Genomic DNA, 21,050 nt, shown 5'->3' with positions numbered 1-21,050 from the left:
CACATTAGGGTATTCAAGTTCATTGGAGGAGGAAAGGGTTAATTAAATGACAGATCCCTCCCATTATTGACCGGCAATATATTAATACCCACGGCAGCCGGTGAAAGAAGCCGGTACTCGTTGGACAGGAGAGGCTGCGGTGCTGTCTGAGACTCCGTGGTGCTGAAAGTGCCGCCCGCCGCGATGTGGTCCGTGTTTTTCGTGTTTCTGTCTTATCTAGACAGGAACTTTGTTAAAGGCGAATTCTTAAGCAAAGCTTTAGATGCAGAGAAAGAGAGCAAAGAGCTCTTTTACATGCTTAACAACACTCTTTGCGCCAAAAGTTCGGTTGTGGGAGAGTATCACCTCCATCAGGTTACCGATGGGGCTGAAGAGGTTCGCTCTGTGCATGACTCTGAGGGCCGCCTGGTCGACTGCTCTGTGATCCAAAACGAAATGCAAGTGAAATCCTTCATGCACGTGTGCAGACTTGGGCTAAGAAACCAAATGAGCTCCGATTTGAAGATGAGTTTGAATGGGGTGTCCGAAGCGAAGGCGAACTGTAACCAGCTGAAGTCAAAAGGCGACAGGAACGTGATCACGACAACAAAACAAGCAAAAGAGCCAAACTCTGATGCAGCGAACAATAAAAAGACGCGAACCAAGCGAGGCTTCACTTATCCCGGGACACTTTGGTGTGGTGCAGGAAACATCGCAGATCATTATGACCAGTTAGGTGAGTTGACTTTAATTTACTGACTTGAGTAGCCTATTATTTAATTCTCACACTGTAGCAGGTGTTTAGGCATTTTGTGCATGTGATTTTTTTTTTTTAATTCATTTTTTTTTCCCTCAGGCGAATTCGGAGAGACCGACAAATGCTGCCGCGTTCACGATTACTGCCCGTATGTCATCCATGCGTTCTCCTCCAATTATGGATACACCAACTTTAAATGGCACTCCCTTAGCCACTGCGACTGCGACAATGCGTAAGTTTGATGTGGTCCAGATATGAAAGTATGATAGATGACAGCAGCATGACATGCAATACTTAATTTAAAACTAGCCTACTTTAAACACTTAAAAAACACTTACTGTTGTCTATATGCCTTTTTTACAACTTTATATTAATTGTGAGACACTTATTATGAGAAGTTTAGTGTTTTTATTTTATTCTATTCATTTGAAGAACTAAAATGTGACTAAAATGATGGAAAAACTTGACAATTATGCCAAAAAATTCAACAAATTTTCTAGATACTTGTCAGCTATCTACAAAATATTAACATGTGCTTCATTTGGAGATGTTACAATAATCAACACCAATTAATTTTTACTCAAAATTATTTTTTTATAGAACCATCATAAGGAGAACTAAATTTAAGGCTTAGATCAGGTAGAAAAAAATCAAGTGAATGTTTGCAGCAGGTTGCCATTTTTACAGTGTTTGTTTTCCAAAAAAAAAATTTTTAACTGATGTTAGACCTGCAATAAAATCTAAATGCTGAAAAAATAGACATTTTAAAATCATCTCCAAATCTATTTAAGCTAATGAACATTTATACGTTTACATCTGCATCTTACAGCTTAAAGGAATGCCTGAGACTTGTCAATGACACTTCATCCCGAGTCGTTGGACAAGCTTTCTTTAATGTGATCGAAGCGCCTTGCTTTGAGTTTTCATTTGAAGAGCAGTGTGTTGAGCGTCACTGGTATGGGGTGTAAGTATCAAATTCTATGTAATTCTTTCGAATTCCTTCCTTATACTCTGGCGTACAGTAGCCAAATTAATAGCCAAATTAATGCAGTTTTTACTCTTCTCTCCATTATAAAGGTGTAAAAAGTATGACAGAGTTCCTGTTGCAGTAATTAAAGAATCAATCCCTTATGACTTTGGAGGCATTGATGTCATTGATGTTTTGACTATCGCTCCTCCTAAACAATCAGACGAAGAAAAGCAGAACACTGCAACCTCTGAAAGCACAACACAATCATCATTCTCTGAATCGAAGACCACCGCGCCTGAAGAGCCCTCGCTCACAAACGTGGTGACGGCTGCAGAGGATTTCATTAAAGTGCTCGCCACAGTCTCCACCTCTCAAAGCTCGTCTGCAGACGCAGGTAAAGGAGAAACTCAGACGTCAGAGAAGAAGAGGAAGAAAAATTCCAGCAAGAAGAAAAAAGAGAACAAGAAGAAACGAGGAAAGGGTAAAGGCAGGAAGAAGAATAAAAAACTCGACGCCGTGTTAAAGGTCGATGAAGGAACGACCGGAGCGCCATCGACCGGTCAAACAGAGGAGGTCATGGGTAAGAACAACTTTGCAGAGGAATCAGCGAAGATGGATGGGTTTAGGATAAAAGAAAACAATTTCATGAACAGTGAGCTAGACTCTGAAGGAAATTCTAATAAGATGATGAGAGATGATCCTCAGAGGACAGTGAATGGTAATCAGGATGTTGCAACCATTACCACCTCAATAAAGACAGATAAAGAACCAGAGATTCTACAGCACAGACCAGCAAATGACACAGAGTTAGTCTCCACCTCACCTACAGCTCACATTACCCCAGCTGTCCGTGATAAGACCAGAGCTAAGCTGAGACAAAGAGCCGGAAAGAAAAAGCAAAGAAAAAACAACCCTTCCACAGAAGCCAAGGAAGAAGCTCTGTCGACTAGTCCGTCTGAAGGTGTCAGTTTCGTAACGTCAACACCCGAGAGTCCAACTGCCGCTGTAAGAAATGAGGTGACGCAAAGTACAATGCACACGGAAGAAAAGGGACCTGTAGTCACTACTACACAAAAAACACCCATTGTTAGAACCAAAAGGCCAAGTTCAAGGCAGAGAGAAGGAAGAAAGAGAATGAGGAAAATCATTGCTTCCTCTACAGAAGAACCTCCTCGTGATATCAGCTCTCAGGATCCACTATTGTTCACAGGTTCTGCAACTGTCAGGCCAACCGATGTACTAGAGCGACTGGGATTGGACCAACTTGAAAACCCGACAGAAGGTTTGAAGGACACCAATGGTAGAAAGAACAAAGGAAGGCGTGTAATCAGAATCTGCTATGAAGCGGTTTTGCCTGACGTTGCAGACACGACACCCCTCCCGACTCTGATCGAAAAGGACACTGAGTTTCAGTTGAAGGATCCTGAGATGAACACAGCACCAATGTTTCCACTCCTACAGACTAGCACTCCATCCTCGGCAACCCGCAGACCTAGGAACACGAAAACGAAGAGAAGCAGGGAGCGAGGAAATCGAGAAAAGCGTGGAAAAGTTAAGAGAGAATGAAACTCAAGAAGCTCCGCATGGTGCGACCAAATGGTTTTTATATCTTCTAGGCTGCCATACGATATTGTTTTAATAAGCAGCATGTTTTTACCTTCTCTGTTTTTATAGCTTCGTTGATGGTAGAATGACAGATCAGATCAATTTTATAAAGCTTGTGTTTCTCGACATGATTGCTGAATAAAGTAAATAAGAGCACTGGTGGTCCTTCCATAGCATGGTTTGAGAAAACATTCCTCTTCTTCACAGTATGGGTTTTATTTTTAATAAACAAAAAGTTAAGTGTTCCTCCAGGTAACCTGATTATTTACAGCATTTGCCCTTCTGTATAAAAAAAACCCCTAGCCATGTATCTGCAGTGCACTGAGTCCATTTATGATAGTCTTTGTTCAAGCACAGACTTTGGCCTTTTTAGGCCTTTGCCAGTGGACTTAAGCAGAAAGGGTCACATTCTTCTCAAAGGATAATCTGCTTTAGGTACCTCACCCACCGTCCGACATTAAATGAGTATTGTAACACTGGACTCAAATCTCCTATCAGCTGACCCTCACATGTTCTTGTTAGAAAGCAAGGCCTTTGCAGAATCGCAGCCTGAAGTTCTGATTCAAGCCACGGTGTTACAATAATGCATATTAAGTAGGAATTACTTAATGTAGAAGTTTGGACATGCATCATTAATCAGCGTGTGAATTATGGGGTTTGGGGGATCTGTCCTCCTAATTAAAGTTGGGGCCACTGAAAATATATATTTCAACAGGGTTTGGAATATACACTACTCAAGAGAGCCCAATGTGGGATTTCCATTATTCAAATGAGGGACCACCCAAATCTATTAATATTATGGCCTGAGCTGAACATCACACCATTTTGCATCACACCAACTTCCTCCTCTGTGACCCTACTGTACTCAGCAGTTTCAAAAAGAGTGTGTGAAAACAATGTAGAGTCTCATACAAGCTCTCTGGTTCCCAGACATGGAATAATAATCCAGCATTCAGAGGGTGTAGATGTTATGAAATAATGTACATTCCAAAAACAGTACAATAGTATCACTTACAAAGCATAAAAGACAATTCATGATTGATTCCACAGCGTTTCGTGCTGTTACAGTCATGGAAATGGGGTTAAGAGGGCAGGACCATGTTCCCATGAGAACAAGAGGTTTTTGCTGAGTAACTGCACGTTCTGTCCACATGCTGAGACGAGACGTGTCAGGTCATCTAAGACCACAGAGGAACTCCAATGAATGTCAAGCGGGTAAAAAGTATGAAAAGTGGCTAAATAACTAATCTGACTATGTTTGGATTAAAGCAAGGTAATGTTAATGAGCTTTACATTTTTAAGCAGAATATTTTAATGGCAAAACAATGCTTCCCTCACAGCATTAACACACATTTTATACTCGGGGCTGAACATTTCTGGTTGCTAGGCAGTTTTCCTCGAGATTCCAATCATGCGTGAGGAGGAAACATTGGGCCGTGAGCAGCTATAGAGTCTTAAATTGAAAACAAGTGCAAAAATCAGTTGAATAATTGTCATTTACACTATAAATACACAGAAAGGTAACACTTGTTTTTTAATACCTTTCATTACTATACTATGTTTTTGGAGAACTCTTTTACTAACCTCAACCATGTTTGACAAGATAATTTATTAAGGTATTGTTTTCCACTCTTGGCATGATAACGATGGCAATAGTTTACGTTTCGATATTCAATAGATGTCACCCTTGATTTCAGAGGGAACCAGAAAAACCAGAAGAGCTATTTGGTAATTTCCTCACACACCCACACTTTAGGAATAAAAATACAATTTATCAAAAGTGAAAAAAAGTGAGTACTGTAAAAAAAAAAAAGTACTCCGTAAAATTTACGGTAAAAAACAGGTAGCTGTGGTTGCCGGAATTCTACCGTAAAATATACACCGTTTAAAATATTGCTTTTAAACAATAACATATAGAAGGTGCACAGTGTCATTCACACAAGCACTAAACACCATCACGGTGAGACTCATTAAACTGAAATATGCAATAAACATTAATTTAACAACATTAGATGTAACATACATCCCTAATAAACATAACTGATAAGAAAAAACTAAGAAGAAACCTAGTTATTTCAAAGAAAAAACATCAAATTCAAACAAAATTTGAAATGCAACGCTGGGAATTCTGGGAACATCAATTTACGTTTTTTCCCTATAAATTTTATATTCTTTTTCACTTCCAAAAGTGGTATTTCACCGTAAAATTGTCTGAAATGTCTATTACAGTTTTTCACTGTATATTTTAGGGGAACTTACTGTTAACAGGTTTTTACCGTTAAAATCACGGTCATTTTTTACAGTGTGGATACACCAGCATGGATATACTGGCAATTCAAAAATATCAGTTTAAATGCACATGATTTTCATTTATCCATGAAACAGAGGTAAATGTTTGAAGAATATCCTTGCTGTTCTTATAATTAAAGTGAATAAGGATTGAAGCCGTCAAGCTCCAAAATAACACAAAAGCATTATAAACGCATGTCATAAAACACTGCACTATAGTTCAAGTCTTTAGAAGTAAATTAAGTGTTATACTTTTGTGTTACGGAAGTCAATAACTTTCTTAATCATGAAGTTTGATTAAAACCATTGATGCAATGTAAACCATTAATGCAGAGCTGCAAATTCAGAGCTAAAGTCAGAACTGATTCTTTGTAAATGTTTATCAATATGTGAAACAAAATAAATGACATTAATTCCACATTTTGCAAAGCTGATTGTTTTTTAATATTTAAGTAAAACAGCACCAGGAGTATTTAGAACTTTTTCTAAAAATCCCAAGTACAATAAATGTAGTCCAGTAAATGTACTATTATTTGTAAATTTACTATTAAATTGAACAATAATTATTTTATAGATTTCTTTATTTTTGTACTTCAAATTCTGTACTTCATCACTGTCACAGTGGTGTCGATATGCTTGATCTGTTACATGGACTGCTCCACTGGCGTGATCTCAATGTCACCAATCTACACAAAAGGAAGGAAAAAACTATTATATTAAACAATTCAGCCATTAAATCAAGATATTACCTTAAATACAATGCAGAAGTTTTCCACTGCTTCTCAAATTGATTCTGTATCAGTATAAACCATTATTCTAATTTCTGAAAAATATCCCATTCATGTCATAATCAAAACACTGATTAAGTGACATTAACAGTGCAATAGTTTCTCCAGCGATGGATGATGCTTACTTGAACATGAGGAGGAGCACTCAGGACATACACCACTGCGTTTGCGATGTCAACTGCTTGCAGGCACTGTAGATATATTTAAACACATAAATGATGACCTTCAACATATTGTATAGTAAGGAATCAGAATTTGTCTATACCTTTACACTTTTGTAGGTAGCAACAGCTAATTCTGGGTTTTCGCTAAAGAGTCGGTAGGCAAATTCTGTCTCCACTAAACCAGGAGAAATACACTGTTAAAGAAATAGCACACTTAGTACCAACACGTCTTGCAATAGGACATGCAGTAATCATATTACATAAATAAAGTGTTCAACAGATGCACATCTTGATCCTCCTGCTCTTACTGTGGCACGTATGTGGGTTTTGGCCTCTCGTAACTCTTGCCTCAAACCTTCTGTGAGAGCCGTCACTGCATATTTGCTGGCAGTGTAGAAGTGTGCATCAGCACGGTTGACGACCCGGTGTCCACAAATACTAAAACATGTATTTTAAGGCAGTGAATGCTTTAGTGTCTGAACAAATACAGGAAAACGAGTACACAGAACAAAGGTGCAATAAAATACACCTGTACCTGTTGATGTTAATGATATGACCATCATCAACTTTTCTTTCTTTCATGGACTGGTAAGCCTCACGGGTGCACACTGACAGGGCAATGACATTCACCTGCAAAATGTGAAAATTTAGCAATTTACTAATTCTGCATGTTAGATAAGGAAAACTGCTTATTTGAGTTGCATACATCGGTCTCACTTTATATAGGGTGGCCTTAACTACTATGTACTTACATTTAAATTAATCATTTGATACAATGCACTTATTGTGTACATACAAGTTTTTACATTGTACTTATATTTTTAAAATACCTATATGTAGTTACATCTGTAATTAATTTCTGTAATTACATTTATAATTACACTGTTGAGCCATCCCTCACACCTTAACCCACCCTTAAACCTACCCACACCACCAAACCTGTCCCTAACGTTACCCGTATCCCACCTCAATAGCAGCAAAAGTGTTTTGCAATACAATATGACCACAATAAGTACATTGCACTTATTTTTTGATGTAAGTACATAGTAGTTAAGGCCACCTAATATAAGGTGTGACCCATACATCCATTATAGTCCTCCAGCCACTGGTTTTGCCGCTCAGTAGAGGCTCTGGGAGAGCCAAACCAGCATTATTAATGCACACGTCAATGCCCTGATGTTGAACTTTGATCCAAGAGAACATGGATAACATGTCGTCCTCAACAGACAGATCACATTTGTATGGGATCAGAGTGCCATTGAATCCACTATTGACACATTCTGCTGCCAATTTCTGTGAAAGGAAAGAATACTTTCAGATTAACATTTCATGAAGGGTACAAAGCTCAAAACCATTGGCAGAGGGATATAAATTTATTATAGAGGGATATAAAAAATTAAAAAAAACTTAAAAAAACTACTGCTCTTGTATCATAATTTGTCAGAATGCAGTATACACTGCATCATTCTTGTTTATAGGGATGGTTCACCCCAAAATGAAAATTATATAATCATTTACTCCCCCTCAAGTCGAAAATAAGTTTATTTCTTCTGTTGAACATATTTCAAAAAATGGAACTAAACAGTTGATGGACCATTTGACTTCCAAAGTTTTTTTCTTCCTTACAATAAAGTCAATGGGGTCCATCAAACATCGTTGTAAGCCATATTCTTCGTTTATGTTCAACAAAAGAAGGTTAGGAACAACATAAGGGTAAGTAAACATTGACAGAATTTTTTTATTTTTAGTGAACAAGCCTATTTATTTAATTTATTTTGACATTTTTGCTACAGAGGGATAGACGCTTTGTTCACTGCTTCAAGATTATTTACATTTATTTCTTTTAGTAGATGTTTCCATCCAAAACACTTGCAAATGACGCCCTAAAATCTCAAAAACTTAATTGAATATCTCCTTTTGTTTTCCAAGAAAACATACAGATTTCATATAACATGAGAATAATAGACTATTATTCAGTTGACCAATACAGGCTGTGGACCATCTCTGTTAAAACAGTCTGCTCGTGTTTCGTGCGAGGTGCTACATAAATTACCTCACATGATTTCGTTTTTTAAATTGATTTATTTATTTATTACGATTTACTCCTCACATGTTTATAATTCATTACCTGAATTTGCTCCACATTTCTGGCACAGCCAACCACCTTCATGCCATGCTGGACAAGAGACTTTGCGATTGCAGCTCCGATTCCCACTGAAGCTCCAGTGACAAGAGCAACCCTGCCTTTCCAGCGATCCATGTTACAAGTTCACAAAACTCTTAGAGAAAATCTGCTGCCAGTGATCTTCACTGCATTCTCTTATGTAAACGAGCACACCCTGACAAACTAGCCAATAGCAATGCACTTCCTATTCTATTCAACTAGCTACATGCTGCATCAGAGCACCTGATTTTCTTTATTCCAAGATTTCGCAGTCGCATAAAATCCAACGACCCCGCATTATTTGCAAGAGCTTTCATTTTGTCTTATCACAAAACAAAATAATAAGAAAAAAATAACAGCAAATCTAAACAAAACACTTCTGGCGCGTTTAGATATTCTTGCAATGAATTCTAAGTGACAATGGTTAGGTAAAAAAATCAAAAGTTGAGAGAACGTAAACGTTTAAGGCATCCAGCTTTAGCAGATTTTTGAGTTTTCTCAACTTTTTGTTTTAAGTTTATAAATCTTACAAGTTGAGAGAACTCAAAAATCTCCTAAAAAAAAAAAAGAAAACTCAAAAATCTGCTGAAGCTGGTTGCCTTAAACTTTTAAGTTTGCTCAATTTTTTTTTTTTGTTACAGTGTACTTCTGTTTGAAATGACCCTAATACGTCCAGTCTCCACTTTCCCTCTGGGTTAATAGTCTACTTAAGAACTCTTTAAAGGGATAGTTCACCTAAAAAAAAAAAAAAAAAATCTGTCATCATTTACTTACCAATCACTTGTTTCAAACCTGTATGAGCTTCTTTCTTGTACTGAACACTAAAGAATGTGACCCTGGACCACAAAACCAGTCACAAGCTTTCCATTGATGTATGGTTTGTTATGATCGGACAATATTTGGCCGAGATACAACTATTTGAAAATCAGGGGCCTCATTTATAAAGCGTGAGTACGCACAGATTTGATCGTAGAGTGTGCGTACGCTTAAATCCACGCCAACGCTCATATTTATAAAAACGGTCTTTGACGTGGAAAAGTGCTTAGCGTCGCGTCAGGGTCCGAGCAGACGTACACACTTTTTATTGTCGGAGTAATGCAGATTTTTTCAAATGTAAGCTTTTCTTGCAGGTCGCTGTTCCAAATTATGATGATTGGTGATATTTTATATGTTAATGATATTAATTAGGAGTCGTTTACAAGGCAGAGAGCTGAAACCATTCAATTGCGCGCAAGTTCAAGATAATTTGCAATTCATAGATTTCACATCTGAAAGAGGCGCGTACACTCGTTTTCTGTTCGTACGTTCATTCTATGAATCGCACGTACGCATTTCTGAGAAACGATCGTAAGATCAAATTTAGGACGGTTTCTGCGCAACATTTTATAAATGAGGCCCCTGGAATCTGAGGGTGCAAAAAAGAAGAAGAAAAAAAATCAAAATATTGAGAAAATTGCCTTTAAAGTTGTCCAAATGTCCAAAGTTCTTAGCAATGCATATCACTAATCAAAAATTAAGTTTTGATATATTTACAGTAGGAAATTAAAAAAATATCTTCATGGAACATGATCTTTACTTAATATCCTAAAGATTTTTGGCATAAAAGAAAAATCAATCTTTTTGACCCGTACAATGTATTTTTGGCTACTGCTACAAATGAAGAGTTCAGATGCAAATTTTCAGCAGAAATTAGCCTTTTTTTTTTTTATCAGGCTCCTATGTTTATGTTCAGTAATTTTACTCTAATGGCAATGTATAGGTCCTTTTCTATGCAATTAAAGTGAAATAACTGAACATAAATATAGGAGCTTGATAAAAATGCTCATTTTAGAGGAAAATTTCAGATGGCACTTAGAGGCTTTAGCATCTGAACTATTCAAATATACCCCAGCGACTTAAGACTGGTTTTGTGGTCCAGGTTCACATAATGGAAGTTAATTGCTACCGTTAACTGTTCGGTTACCAACATTCTTCAGAATATCTTCAACATCTGAAAGAATAGCTACAGGTTTGGAGCAATTTGAGGTTGGGGAAATCCCTCCATCCCTATACATTTGAAATAAAAATATGGATATGCAGGTTCCAATACATCAAGCCATGTTTGGCTAGTAATAAAAAGTGGCTTTTAGTTTCTATTATATCAACTCTATTGAATAGTTGGCACTTTTTAAACATAAAACCAGAAAGAGCTATTAAGCACCTAAAGTATTCTGTCTCAAAATACATTTACATTTAGTCATTTTGCAGACGCTTTTATCCAAAACGACTTACAATTGGGGAATACATAAGCGATTCATCTTGAAGAGGCAATCAGACAGACGAAGTGCTTGTAACACCAAGTCTCAGGCATTGTTCAAATAAGTACAAGCTAGCAAGGGAAGGAATAAATAAAGAGAAAGTTTTTTTTTTTTTTTTTTTAAGTTTAGGATGAAGTTAACAATAGTACATTAAATCATTTCAGTCACTACAATGAAAAATGTAAATATCATGATGAAACAGATCAGTGTTTTGTGTTTTTACAAAATGCATTTCAAAAGATTTAAAGACTTGACAATTATTATTTACAACATAGGATTATATTGGACATTCCTGTGATCTTTGATTGTCTGCAAACTTTTACAAGTTTGTTAAAGACGTTATGTCAGAGATGCTTCATTCTGTTTCTCTGTTCAGTTTATGGCAGCTGCTCCACAGGCCTCATCTGAATGTCACCAATCTACGGAGAGCAAAGGAAAGTCAATTTTCTATTTCTAAAAAAGTTCATGGTTAGGCCAATGTCAGAAAGCCAGCAGACATCAACAGCGCAATAGTTTCTCCAGCGATGGATGATGCTTACTTGAACATGAGGAGGAGCACTCAGGACATACACCACTGCGTTTGCAATGTCAGCTACTTGCAGGCACTGCAAATATGATATTTAAATGAAAAAAAGTAAACAATGACCTACAACATGCTCTGTAGACAAGAAACAGGATTTGTTGATACCTTTATGCCTTTATAGGTAGCAGCAGCCTTTTCTGGGTTTTGACTAAAGAGCCGATATGTTAACTCCGTCTCCACTAATCCAGGAGATATAGACTGTAATAAAAGATCATTCTTAGTGCCAACAAGTGTTTAGACACGTTTTATTTTGAATAATCATATTACTACTTTATCCTCCAGCTCTTACAGTGGCACGTATGTGGGTTTTGGCCTCTCGTAACTCTTGCCTCAAACCTTCTGTGAGAGCCGTCACTGCATATTTGCTGGCAGTGTAGAAGTGTGCATCAGCACGGTTGACGACCCGGTGTCCACAAATACTAAAACATGTATTTTAAGGCAGTGAATGCTTTAGTGTCTGAACAAATACAGGAAAACGAGTACACAGAACAAAGGTGCAATAAAATACACCTGTACCTGTTGATGTTAATGATATGACCATCATCAACTTTTCTTTCTTTCATGGACTGGTAAGCCTCACGGGTGCACACTGACAGGGCAATGACATTCACCTGCAAAATGTGAAAATTTGGCAATTTACTAATTCTGCATGTTAGATAAGGAAAACTGCTTATTTGAGTTGCATACATCGGTCTCACTTTATATAGGGTGGCCTTAACTACTATGTACTTACATTTAAATTAATCATTTGATACAATGCACTTATTGTGTACATACAAGTTTTTACATTGTACTTATATTTTTAAAATACCTATATGTAGTAACATCTGTAATTAATTTCTGTAATTACATTTATAATTACACTGTTGAGCCATCCCTCACACCTTAACCCACCCTTAAACCTACCCACACCACCAAACCTGTCCCTAACGTTACCCGTATCCCACCTCAATAGCAGCAAAAGTGCAGCAAAAGTGTTTTGCAATACAATATGACCACAATAAGTACATTGCACTTATTTTTTGATGTAAGTACATAGTAGTTAAGGCCACCTAATATAAGGTGTGACCCATACATGCATCATAGTCCTCCAGCCACTGGTTTTGCCGCTTAACAGAGGCTCTTGGAGAGCCAAACCAGCATTATTAATGCACACGTCAATGCCCTGATGTTGAACTTTGATCCAAGAGAACATGGATAACATGTCATCCTCAACAGACAGATCACATTTGTATGGGATCAGAGTGCCATTGAATCCACTATTGACACATTCTGCTGCCAATTTCTGTGAAAGGAAAGAATACTTTCAGATTAACATTTCATGAAGGGTACAAAGCTCAAAACCATTGGTAGAGGGATATAAATTTATTATAGAGGGATATAAAAAATAAAAAAAAACTTTAAAAAAACTACTGCTCTTGTATCATAATTTGTCAGAATGCAATATACACTGCATCATTCTTGTTTATAGGGATGGTTCACCCCAAAATGAAAATTATATAATCATTTACTCCCCCTCAAGTCGAAAATAAGTTTATTTCTTCTGTTGAACATATTTCAAAAAATGGAACTAAACAGTTGATGGACCATTTGACTTCCAAAGTTTTTTTCTTCCTTACAATAAAGTCAATGGGGTCCATCAAACATCGTTGTAAGCAGGCCCGGCTCCAGGTACGAGTTGAAGGGTGGGCCAAGTGATATTCCAGGTGGGCAGGGGTTATGATTTTTGTGTGTGTGGGGGGGGGGGATATAGGCTACTATTTTTATGCCCCCATTTTTTTTAAAGTGAAAGGATGAATGCCTTATAAACAGTGACATTTAAGACTTGCATTTAATTCACCCCAAAATGGGCCATTTGCACATTTTCACGTAAGTTCTGCTACTTCATGGAGTAAGGATAATTATGAAATTAATATTAGCCACAACAGAGGTGCAAATTTTACAATACATAATTCAAATTTTAAAAATTAAATAGACCGCAGCAATTAACATTTTGTCAGAACCTCTAGTAAATTACAAGCTATTTGTTTAGTTGTCTACTGAGAATCATAGGAGAATATGATCTCTATTTGAAAAAAACAAACAAAAGAGATACATTTTTCCAGAATTGTACATATTCCTATGTTTGACTGACTGTTTCTCCCATGGCAGTGACGGGCAAATGTAATCCCTCCCTCCCCCCTCCCCCCTCCCCCATACCATTTACAATTTTTATATATAGTGAAAAATCCATTATAAAACACTCGTGCTTTTAAGCCAAATACAAGCTTAAACGACTCTCCGCAAACTCCGCAATCTCTGATCTCGGGTTTCTCTGTATTAGAGCTGTTTTAAACTTGCTGTTTGAACGCTGCTCGCTTACTGGATCCTTGGACTGAAAAGTTTACAGGAGTTTACCGGTTTAAAAATATCTGATCGCAAAAACCTGGTCCTTTTGATTTTTCTTTTCATATTATAATGTACTGATTCAAATTAGAAATCAATAATTAATTATTATTTTGCCATCTTGTCTGGGGACAAAGCAGGCGCGCAATCATCAATCATATTTAAAGGGAAGCCGGCGCGTCCTGACCGCATCACTGTCTTTACTGGGTGTTTTAGGAATATTTGCATTTATTCACAGACGATTTGATTAGCAAATCATGTGGTGGACTGTCATTATTTTGGCTAATGCGAGACACCACTGAATGCGCATCAGAGGGTATTTAGAAGTAGGTATAGGCTACGCAAAGCCGACTGATAAGCCTTATACCTGAATATACCCTGCACTACACCACTGAGACTGACGAAACCATACATCAACAGATTCTTAGCTTATTGACAAATATCTGATCTTGTAAGATGTTCTCCCTTTACACAGAGCACTGTCCCACTAAACATTAGACGCCTGACGGACGTGCAGATTATGTCTATATTGCGTCCGTCGGTCCAAGACCAATTCTGCACGTCTACGACGTGCAAACTAGGTCCGCTATTTGGACGTCTAACCAAGACCCCATTTGGACGTCAATATGCAGTTCTACATTTGAACGCCGGACTAGGTAACTTTTTGGATGTCGAAGACATGTGCATAAAATTTACATTATTAATGAATGTAATATTTATTTTATTTAAGACAAATATCAACATTGTTCTTATCAGCATGGTTAATGAATATCAATATAGGTTACCTGTGATGAAACATTATTTGTTATTTAAATATTTATTTATTGAGTACATGATGTCTAAAATGAGTTTAAGTTTGATGTAGAAAAGACGTCCACAAAGACCACATTTGGCCTACAATTAGCCCTTATACAGAGGTCCTGTGGACGCCAATACTGGACGCTCATTAGACGTTGGAAAAAGACGTCATCTGGCGTCACAGTCTGCACCTTCAGGGGACCAAAATTGGACGTTCAAAACGAAGTACAAAAGACGTTGTTTGGACGTGTCTTTGCTCAGTGGGGTACGCGTGATCGCCAAATCGAAAGTGAAAGGCGCGAGCGCCATTCAAAAGCATTTCAATTTCCGCATGTTGATAGCGGCTCCTGATGCGCGAAAATACAGTATTAGCACGTATGTGGGTGTGGGCGGTAAGAAAACGAAAAAGAAAAAAATATATGAACCTCAATTGAATATCACAACAATTTTGTGATTGGCTGTTATGTGTGGGGCCAGGGTGGGCCAAGCTTCTGACTGGGTGGGCCAGGCCCCCCCTGGCCCCCCCGTGGAGCCGGGCCTGGTTGTAAGCCATATTCTTCGTTTATGTTCAACAAAAGAAGGTTAGGAACAACATAAGGGTAAGTAAACATTGACAGAATTTTTTTATTTTTAGTGAACAAGCCTATTTATTTAATTTATTTTGACATTTTTGCTACAGAGGGATAGACGCTTTGTTCACTGCTTCAAGATTATTTACATTTATTTCTTTTAGTAGATGTTTCCATCCAAAACACTTGCAAATGACGCCCTAAAATCTCAAAAACTTAATTGAATATCTTCTTTGTTTTCCAAGAAAACATACAGATTTCATATAACATGAGAATAATAGACTATTATTCAGTTGACCAATACAGGCTGTGGACCATCTCTGTTAAAACAGTCTGCTCGTGTTTCGTGCGAGGTGCTACATAAATTACCTCACATGATTTCGTTTTTAAATTGATTTATTTATTCCGATTTACTCCTCACATGTTTATAATTCATTACCTGAATTTGCTCCACATTTCTGGCACAGCCAACCACCTTCATGCCATGCTGGACAAGAGACTTTGCGATTGCAGCTCCGATTCCCACTGAAGCTCCAGTGACAAGAGCAACCCTGCCTTTCCAGCGATCCATGTTACAAGTTCACAAAACTCTTAGAGAAAATCTGCTGCCAGTGATCTTCACTGCATTCTCTTATGTAAACGAGCACACCCTGACAACCAGCCAATAGCAATGCACTTCCTATTCTATTCAACTAGCTACATGCTGCATCAGAGCACCTGATTTTCTTTATTCCAAGATTTCGCAGTCGCATAAAATCCAACGACCCCGCATTATTTGCAAGAACTTTCATTTTGTCTTATCACAAAACAAAATAATAAGAAAAAAATAGCAGCAAATCTAAATAAAACACTTCTGGCGCGTTTAGATATTCTTGCAATGAATTCTAAGTGACAATGGTTAGGTAAAAAATCAAAAGTTGAGAGAACGTAAACGTTTAAGGCATCCAGTTTAGCAGATTTTTGAGTTTTCTCAACTTTTTGTTTTAAGTTTATAAATCTTACAAGTTGAGAGAACTCAAAATCTCCTAAAAAAAAAAGAAAACTCAAAAATCTGCTGAAGCTGGTTGCCTTAAACTTTTAAGTTTGCTCAATTTTTTTTTGTTACAGTGTACTTCTGTTTGAAATGACCCTAATACGTCCAGTCTCCACTTTCCTCTGGGTTAATAGTCTACTTAAGAACTCTTTAAAGGGATAGTTCACCTAAAAAAAAAAAAAATCTGTCATCATTTACTTACCAATCACTTGTTTCAAACCTGTATGAGCTTCTTTCTTGTACTGAACACTAAAGAATGTGACCCTGGACCACAAAACCAGTCACAAGCTTTCCATTGATGTATGGTTTGTTATGATCGGACAATATTTGGCCGAGATACAACTATTTGAAAATCAGGGGCCTCATTTATAAAGCGTGAGTACGCACAGATTTGATCGTAGAGTGTGCGTACGCTTAAATCCACGCCAACGCTCATATTTATAAAAACGGTCTTTGACGTGGAAAAGTGCTTAGCGTCGCGTCAGGGTCCGAGCAGACGTACACACTTTTTATTGTCGGAGTAATGCAGATTTTTTCAAATGTAAGCTTTTCTTGCAGGTCGCTGTTCCAAATTATGATGATTGGTGATATTTTATATGTTAATGATATTAATTAGGAGTCGTTTACAAGGCAGAGAGCTGAAACCATTCAATTGCGCGCAAGTTCAAGATAATTTGCAATTCATAGATTTCACATCTGAAAGAGGCGCGTACACTCGTTTTCTGTTCGTACGTTCATTCTATGAATCGCACGTCGCATTTCTGAGAAACGATCGTAAGATCAAATTTAGGACGGTTTCTGCGCAACATTTTATAAATGAGGCCCCTGGAATCTGAGGGTGCAAAAAAAAAGAAGAAAAAAAATCAAAATATTGAGAAAATTGCCTTTAAAGTTGTCCAAATGTCCAAAGTTCTTAGCAATGCATATCACTAATCAAAAATTAAGTTTTGATATATTTACAGTAGGAAATTAAAAAAATATCTTCATGGAACATGATCTTTACTTAATATCCTAAAGATTTTTGGCATAAAAGAAAAATCAATCTTTTTGACCCGTACAATGTATTTTTGGCTACTGCTACAAATGAAGAGTTCAGATGCAAATTTTCAGCAGAAATTAGCCTTTTTTTTTTTATCAGGCTCCTATGTTTATGTTCAGTAATTTTACTCTAATGGCAATGTATAGGTCCTTTTCTATGCAATTAAAGTGAAATAACTGAACATAAATATAGGAGCTTGATAAAAATGCTCATTTTAGAGGAAAATTTCAGATGGCACTTAGAGGCTTTTGCATCTGAACTATTCAAATATACCCCAGCGACTTAAGACTGGTTTTGTGGTCCAGGTTCACATAATGGAAGTTAATTGCTACCGTTAACTGTTCGGTTACCAACATTCTTCAGAATATCTTCAACATCTGAAAGAATAGCTACAGGTTTGGAGCAATTTGAGGTTGGGGAAATCCCTCCATCCCTATACATTTGAAATAAAAATATGGATATGCAGGTTCCAATACATCAAGCCATGTTTGGCTAGTAATAAAAAGTGGCTTTTTAGTTTCTGTTATATCAACTCTATTGAATAGTTGACACTTTTTAAACATAAAACCAGAAAGAGCTATTAAGCACCTAAAGTATTCTGTCTCAAAATACATTTACATTTAGTCATTTTGCAGACGCTTTTATCCAAAACGACTTACAATTGGGGAATACATGCGATTCATCTTGAAGAGGCAATCAGACAGACGAAGTGCTTGTAACACCAAGTCTCAGGCATTGTTCAAATAAGTACAAGCTAGCAAGGGAAGGAATAAATAAAGAGAAAGTTTTTTTTTTTTAAGTTTAGGATGAAGTTAACAATAGTACATTAAATCATTTCAGTCACTACAATGAAAAATGTAAACATCATGATGAAACAGATCAGTGTTTTGTGTTTTACAAAATGCATTTCAAAAGATTTAAAGACTTGACAATTATTATTTACAACATAGGATTATATTGGACATTCCTGTGATCTTTGATTGTCTGCAAACTTTTACAAGTTTGTTAAAGACGTTATGTCAGAGATGCTTCATTCTGTTTCTCTGTTCAGTTTATGTCAGCTGCTCCACAGGCCTCATCTGAATGTCACCAATCTACGGAGAGCAAAGGAAAGTCAATTTTCTATTTCTAAAAAAGTTCATGGTTAGGCCAATTTCAGAAAGCCAGCAGACATCAACAGCGCAATAGTTTCTCCAGCGATGGATGATGCTTACTTGAACATGAGGAGGAGCACTCAGGACATACACCACTGCGTTTGCAATGTCAGCTACTTGCAGGCACTGCAAATATGATATTTAAATGAAAAAAGGTAAACAATGACCTACAACATGCTCTGTAGACAAGAAACAGGATTTGTCGATACCTTTATGCTTTTATAGGTAGCAGCAGCCTTTTCTGGGTTTTGACTAAAGAGCCGATATGTTAACTCCGTCTCCACTAAACCAGGAGATATAGACTGTAATAAAAGATCATTCTTAGTGCCAACAAGTGTTTAGACACGTTTTATTTTGAATAATCATATTACTACTTTATCCTCCAGCTCTTACAGTGACGCGTATGTGGGTTTTGGCCTCTCGTAACTCTTGCCGGAGACCTTCTGTGAGAGCCGTCACTGCATATTTGGTAGCAGTGTAGAAGTGTAAATCAGCATTGTGCAGGACACGATGTCCACACATACTAAAACATAGTAAGATATTTAAAGATATTGAATTGCTTGGTGCATGGCACAGGTAGCAATATAACTATGTCTAAAAATAAAACATTACCGTACCCATTGATATTAATGATATGACCATCATCAACTTTTCTTTCTTTCATGGACTGGAAAGCTTCACGGCCGCAGACTGACAAGGCAATGACATTCACCTGAAAAATTTGAAGACAGCTACCATCACACAATCTCTAGCTGCATGTTTTCAGAACAGAAATGCATACTTATTGATTCTGTGATTCACATACATCCATCATAGTCCTCCAGCCACTGGTCTTGCCGCTCAACAGAGGCTCTGGGAGAGCCAAACCAGCATTATTAATGCACACGTCAATGCCCTGATGTTGAACTTTGATCCAGGAGAACATGGATAACATGTCGTCCTCAACAGACAGATCACATTTATATGGGATCAGAGTGCCGCTGAATCCACTATTGACACATTCTGCTGCCAATTTCTGTAATGAGAAAGAACACTTTGAGATTTGCATTTCATGAAGGGTACAAAGCTCAAAAAAATTGGCAGCAGGGCAGCAAGTAATGGCTGACCAAGCAAAACTTGTGAAACTGACACTGCCACATTGGTATAATAAAGTTAATTATTATACCAACCCACATTAAAAAAACACTATAGTGATTTATAGTAAATTCTGTGTAAAGGTAAAATTGTGTTTTTGAACCATATTATAGTAAAGTGTATTATATATATATATATATATATATTACAGTATTTACAACACTTTGTTAATGAACACTACCGCATACCGTAGCATTAGGCCTAACTATAGTGAACTGATAAACTGTAATAAATACTGTAGTATACTTTAGTTTTTACTACAGTAAACTAGTGTATTGTAGTATAATATACCCTTGTAGAAAACTTAGTACAGTATTGGGTAAAGTAATTTGTTTATATTACTATAGTTGTTATATTACCACAGCAACTATAGAACTACCACAACAAATTAATTCAAGTACTTTACTATAGTATGGTTCAAAAACACTATACTAACCTATAAATTACTATAGTATTTTTTCATGTGGGAATATTTAGAACACATTGTTCGCTGTGACATGAAAAAAGATGAAATTGTAAGGCATTTCAAACATTAAGATTGCATTATTAATATGTGATCACTGATCAAACAGAGATCTCAGTGACCGGTGTGCAAATGATGACAGTAATTTCTGACACCATTTACTTACCCTTATGGTCTTCCAAACCTTTACGATTTTTTATTGCTTGAAACATTAAGTGAGAATTAATGTGCACGCTGCCTTTTTCTCCATATTTAAAGCATTGATCTAGCGCTGTCAAACTTGAAAGAAGTAAATAGCAATAGACAAAATAATTAGAAGTATGGTGCATTTCACAAGGTACAGTCAAGTAAAGCAGCTTCTATAATGAATAAATGGTGACCAACACAAACTTTAGACTATCTCTATACAGGCATCTTCACTTTGTCTGTCAATGTTTCGCGTATTAAAATGTTTTTTTTTTTTGTTGTTTTTTCCGACAGCATCCGAGGAAAACATTTATTCCACTGCTACAAATACATACTGTAAATTACCTGAATTTGCTCCACATTTCTGGCACAGCCGACCACCTTCATGCCATGCTGGACAAGAGACTTTGCGATTGCAGCTCCGATTCCCACTGAAGCTCCAGTGACAAGAGCAACCCTGCCTTTCCAGCGATCCATGTTACAAGTTCACACACCTCGTACAGAAGAGCTTCTCCAGTTTGCAGTGATCTTCACTGCATCCCCTTCTGTCAATGTATAGCTACTTGTAGCCAATAGGAATGCACGCCCGATTCTGCTACAGTGCTACATCAGCGCACCTGAATCCTGTCAGTTCCTCCGAGATTTATGCGGGTTTGCAGTCACAAAAAATTATTGCAATTCAAACATGGCTTG

At 37.1% G+C, this 21,050-nt stretch overlaps 4 protein-coding genes across 4 annotated transcripts; 1 reads left to right on the top strand and 3 right to left on the bottom strand.

Moving 5' to 3' along the window:
• The first annotated feature begins 166 nt into the window (after nt 1-166).
• Nucleotides 167-5,897, top strand: proca1 (protein interacting with cyclin A1). The gene is made up of 4 exons (XM_058799498.1): nt 167-715; nt 836-968; nt 1,566-1,700; nt 1,814-5,897. Exons 1-4 carry the CDS (start codon nt 184-186, stop codon nt 3,270-3,272), a joined length of 2,259 nt encoding a protein of 752 aa, XP_058655481.1. The 5' UTR covers nt 167-183; the 3' UTR covers nt 3,273-5,897.
• Nucleotides 5,898-6,096: 199 nt separating this feature from the next.
• Nucleotides 6,097-8,874, bottom strand: LOC131554280 (dehydrogenase/reductase SDR family member 11-like). Its single transcript, XM_058799502.1, has 7 exons — nt 8,681-8,874; nt 7,636-7,845; nt 7,088-7,182; nt 6,861-6,990; nt 6,654-6,746; nt 6,514-6,579; nt 6,097-6,286 (listed from the first exon to the last, which is right to left on the bottom strand). Exons 1-7 carry the CDS (start codon nt 8,810-8,812, stop codon nt 6,245-6,247), a joined length of 768 nt encoding a protein of 255 aa, XP_058655485.1. The 5' UTR covers nt 8,813-8,874; the 3' UTR covers nt 6,097-6,244.
• A 1,980-nt stretch (nt 8,875-10,854) lies between these two features.
• On the bottom strand, nt 10,855-15,969 carry LOC131554281 (dehydrogenase/reductase SDR family member 11-like). Its single transcript, XM_058799503.1, has 7 exons — nt 15,788-15,969; nt 12,672-12,881; nt 12,113-12,207; nt 11,886-12,015; nt 11,702-11,794; nt 11,553-11,618; nt 10,855-11,432 (listed from the first exon to the last, which is right to left on the bottom strand). Exons 1-7 carry the CDS (start codon nt 15,917-15,919, stop codon nt 11,391-11,393), a joined length of 768 nt encoding a protein of 255 aa, XP_058655486.1. The 5' UTR covers nt 15,920-15,969; the 3' UTR covers nt 10,855-11,390.
• A 2,218-nt stretch (nt 15,970-18,187) lies between these two features.
• On the bottom strand, nt 18,188-20,978 carry LOC131554283 (dehydrogenase/reductase SDR family member 11-like). The gene is made up of 7 exons (XM_058799505.1): nt 20,703-20,978; nt 19,380-19,589; nt 19,192-19,286; nt 18,968-19,097; nt 18,784-18,876; nt 18,635-18,700; nt 18,188-18,514 (listed from the first exon to the last, which is right to left on the bottom strand). Exons 1-7 carry the CDS (start codon nt 20,832-20,834, stop codon nt 18,473-18,475), a joined length of 768 nt encoding a protein of 255 aa, XP_058655488.1. The 5' UTR covers nt 20,835-20,978; the 3' UTR covers nt 18,188-18,472.
• Nucleotides 20,979-21,050: the final 72 nt, after the last annotated feature.

This window comes from Onychostoma macrolepis, chromosome 15 (genome assembly GCF_012432095.1).
Source record: "Onychostoma macrolepis isolate SWU-2019 chromosome 15, ASM1243209v1, whole genome shotgun sequence".
Taxonomy (NCBI): domain Eukaryota; kingdom Metazoa; phylum Chordata; class Actinopteri; order Cypriniformes; family Cyprinidae; genus Onychostoma; species Onychostoma macrolepis.
This window is presented reverse-complemented; position numbering and strand designations above follow the sequence as displayed.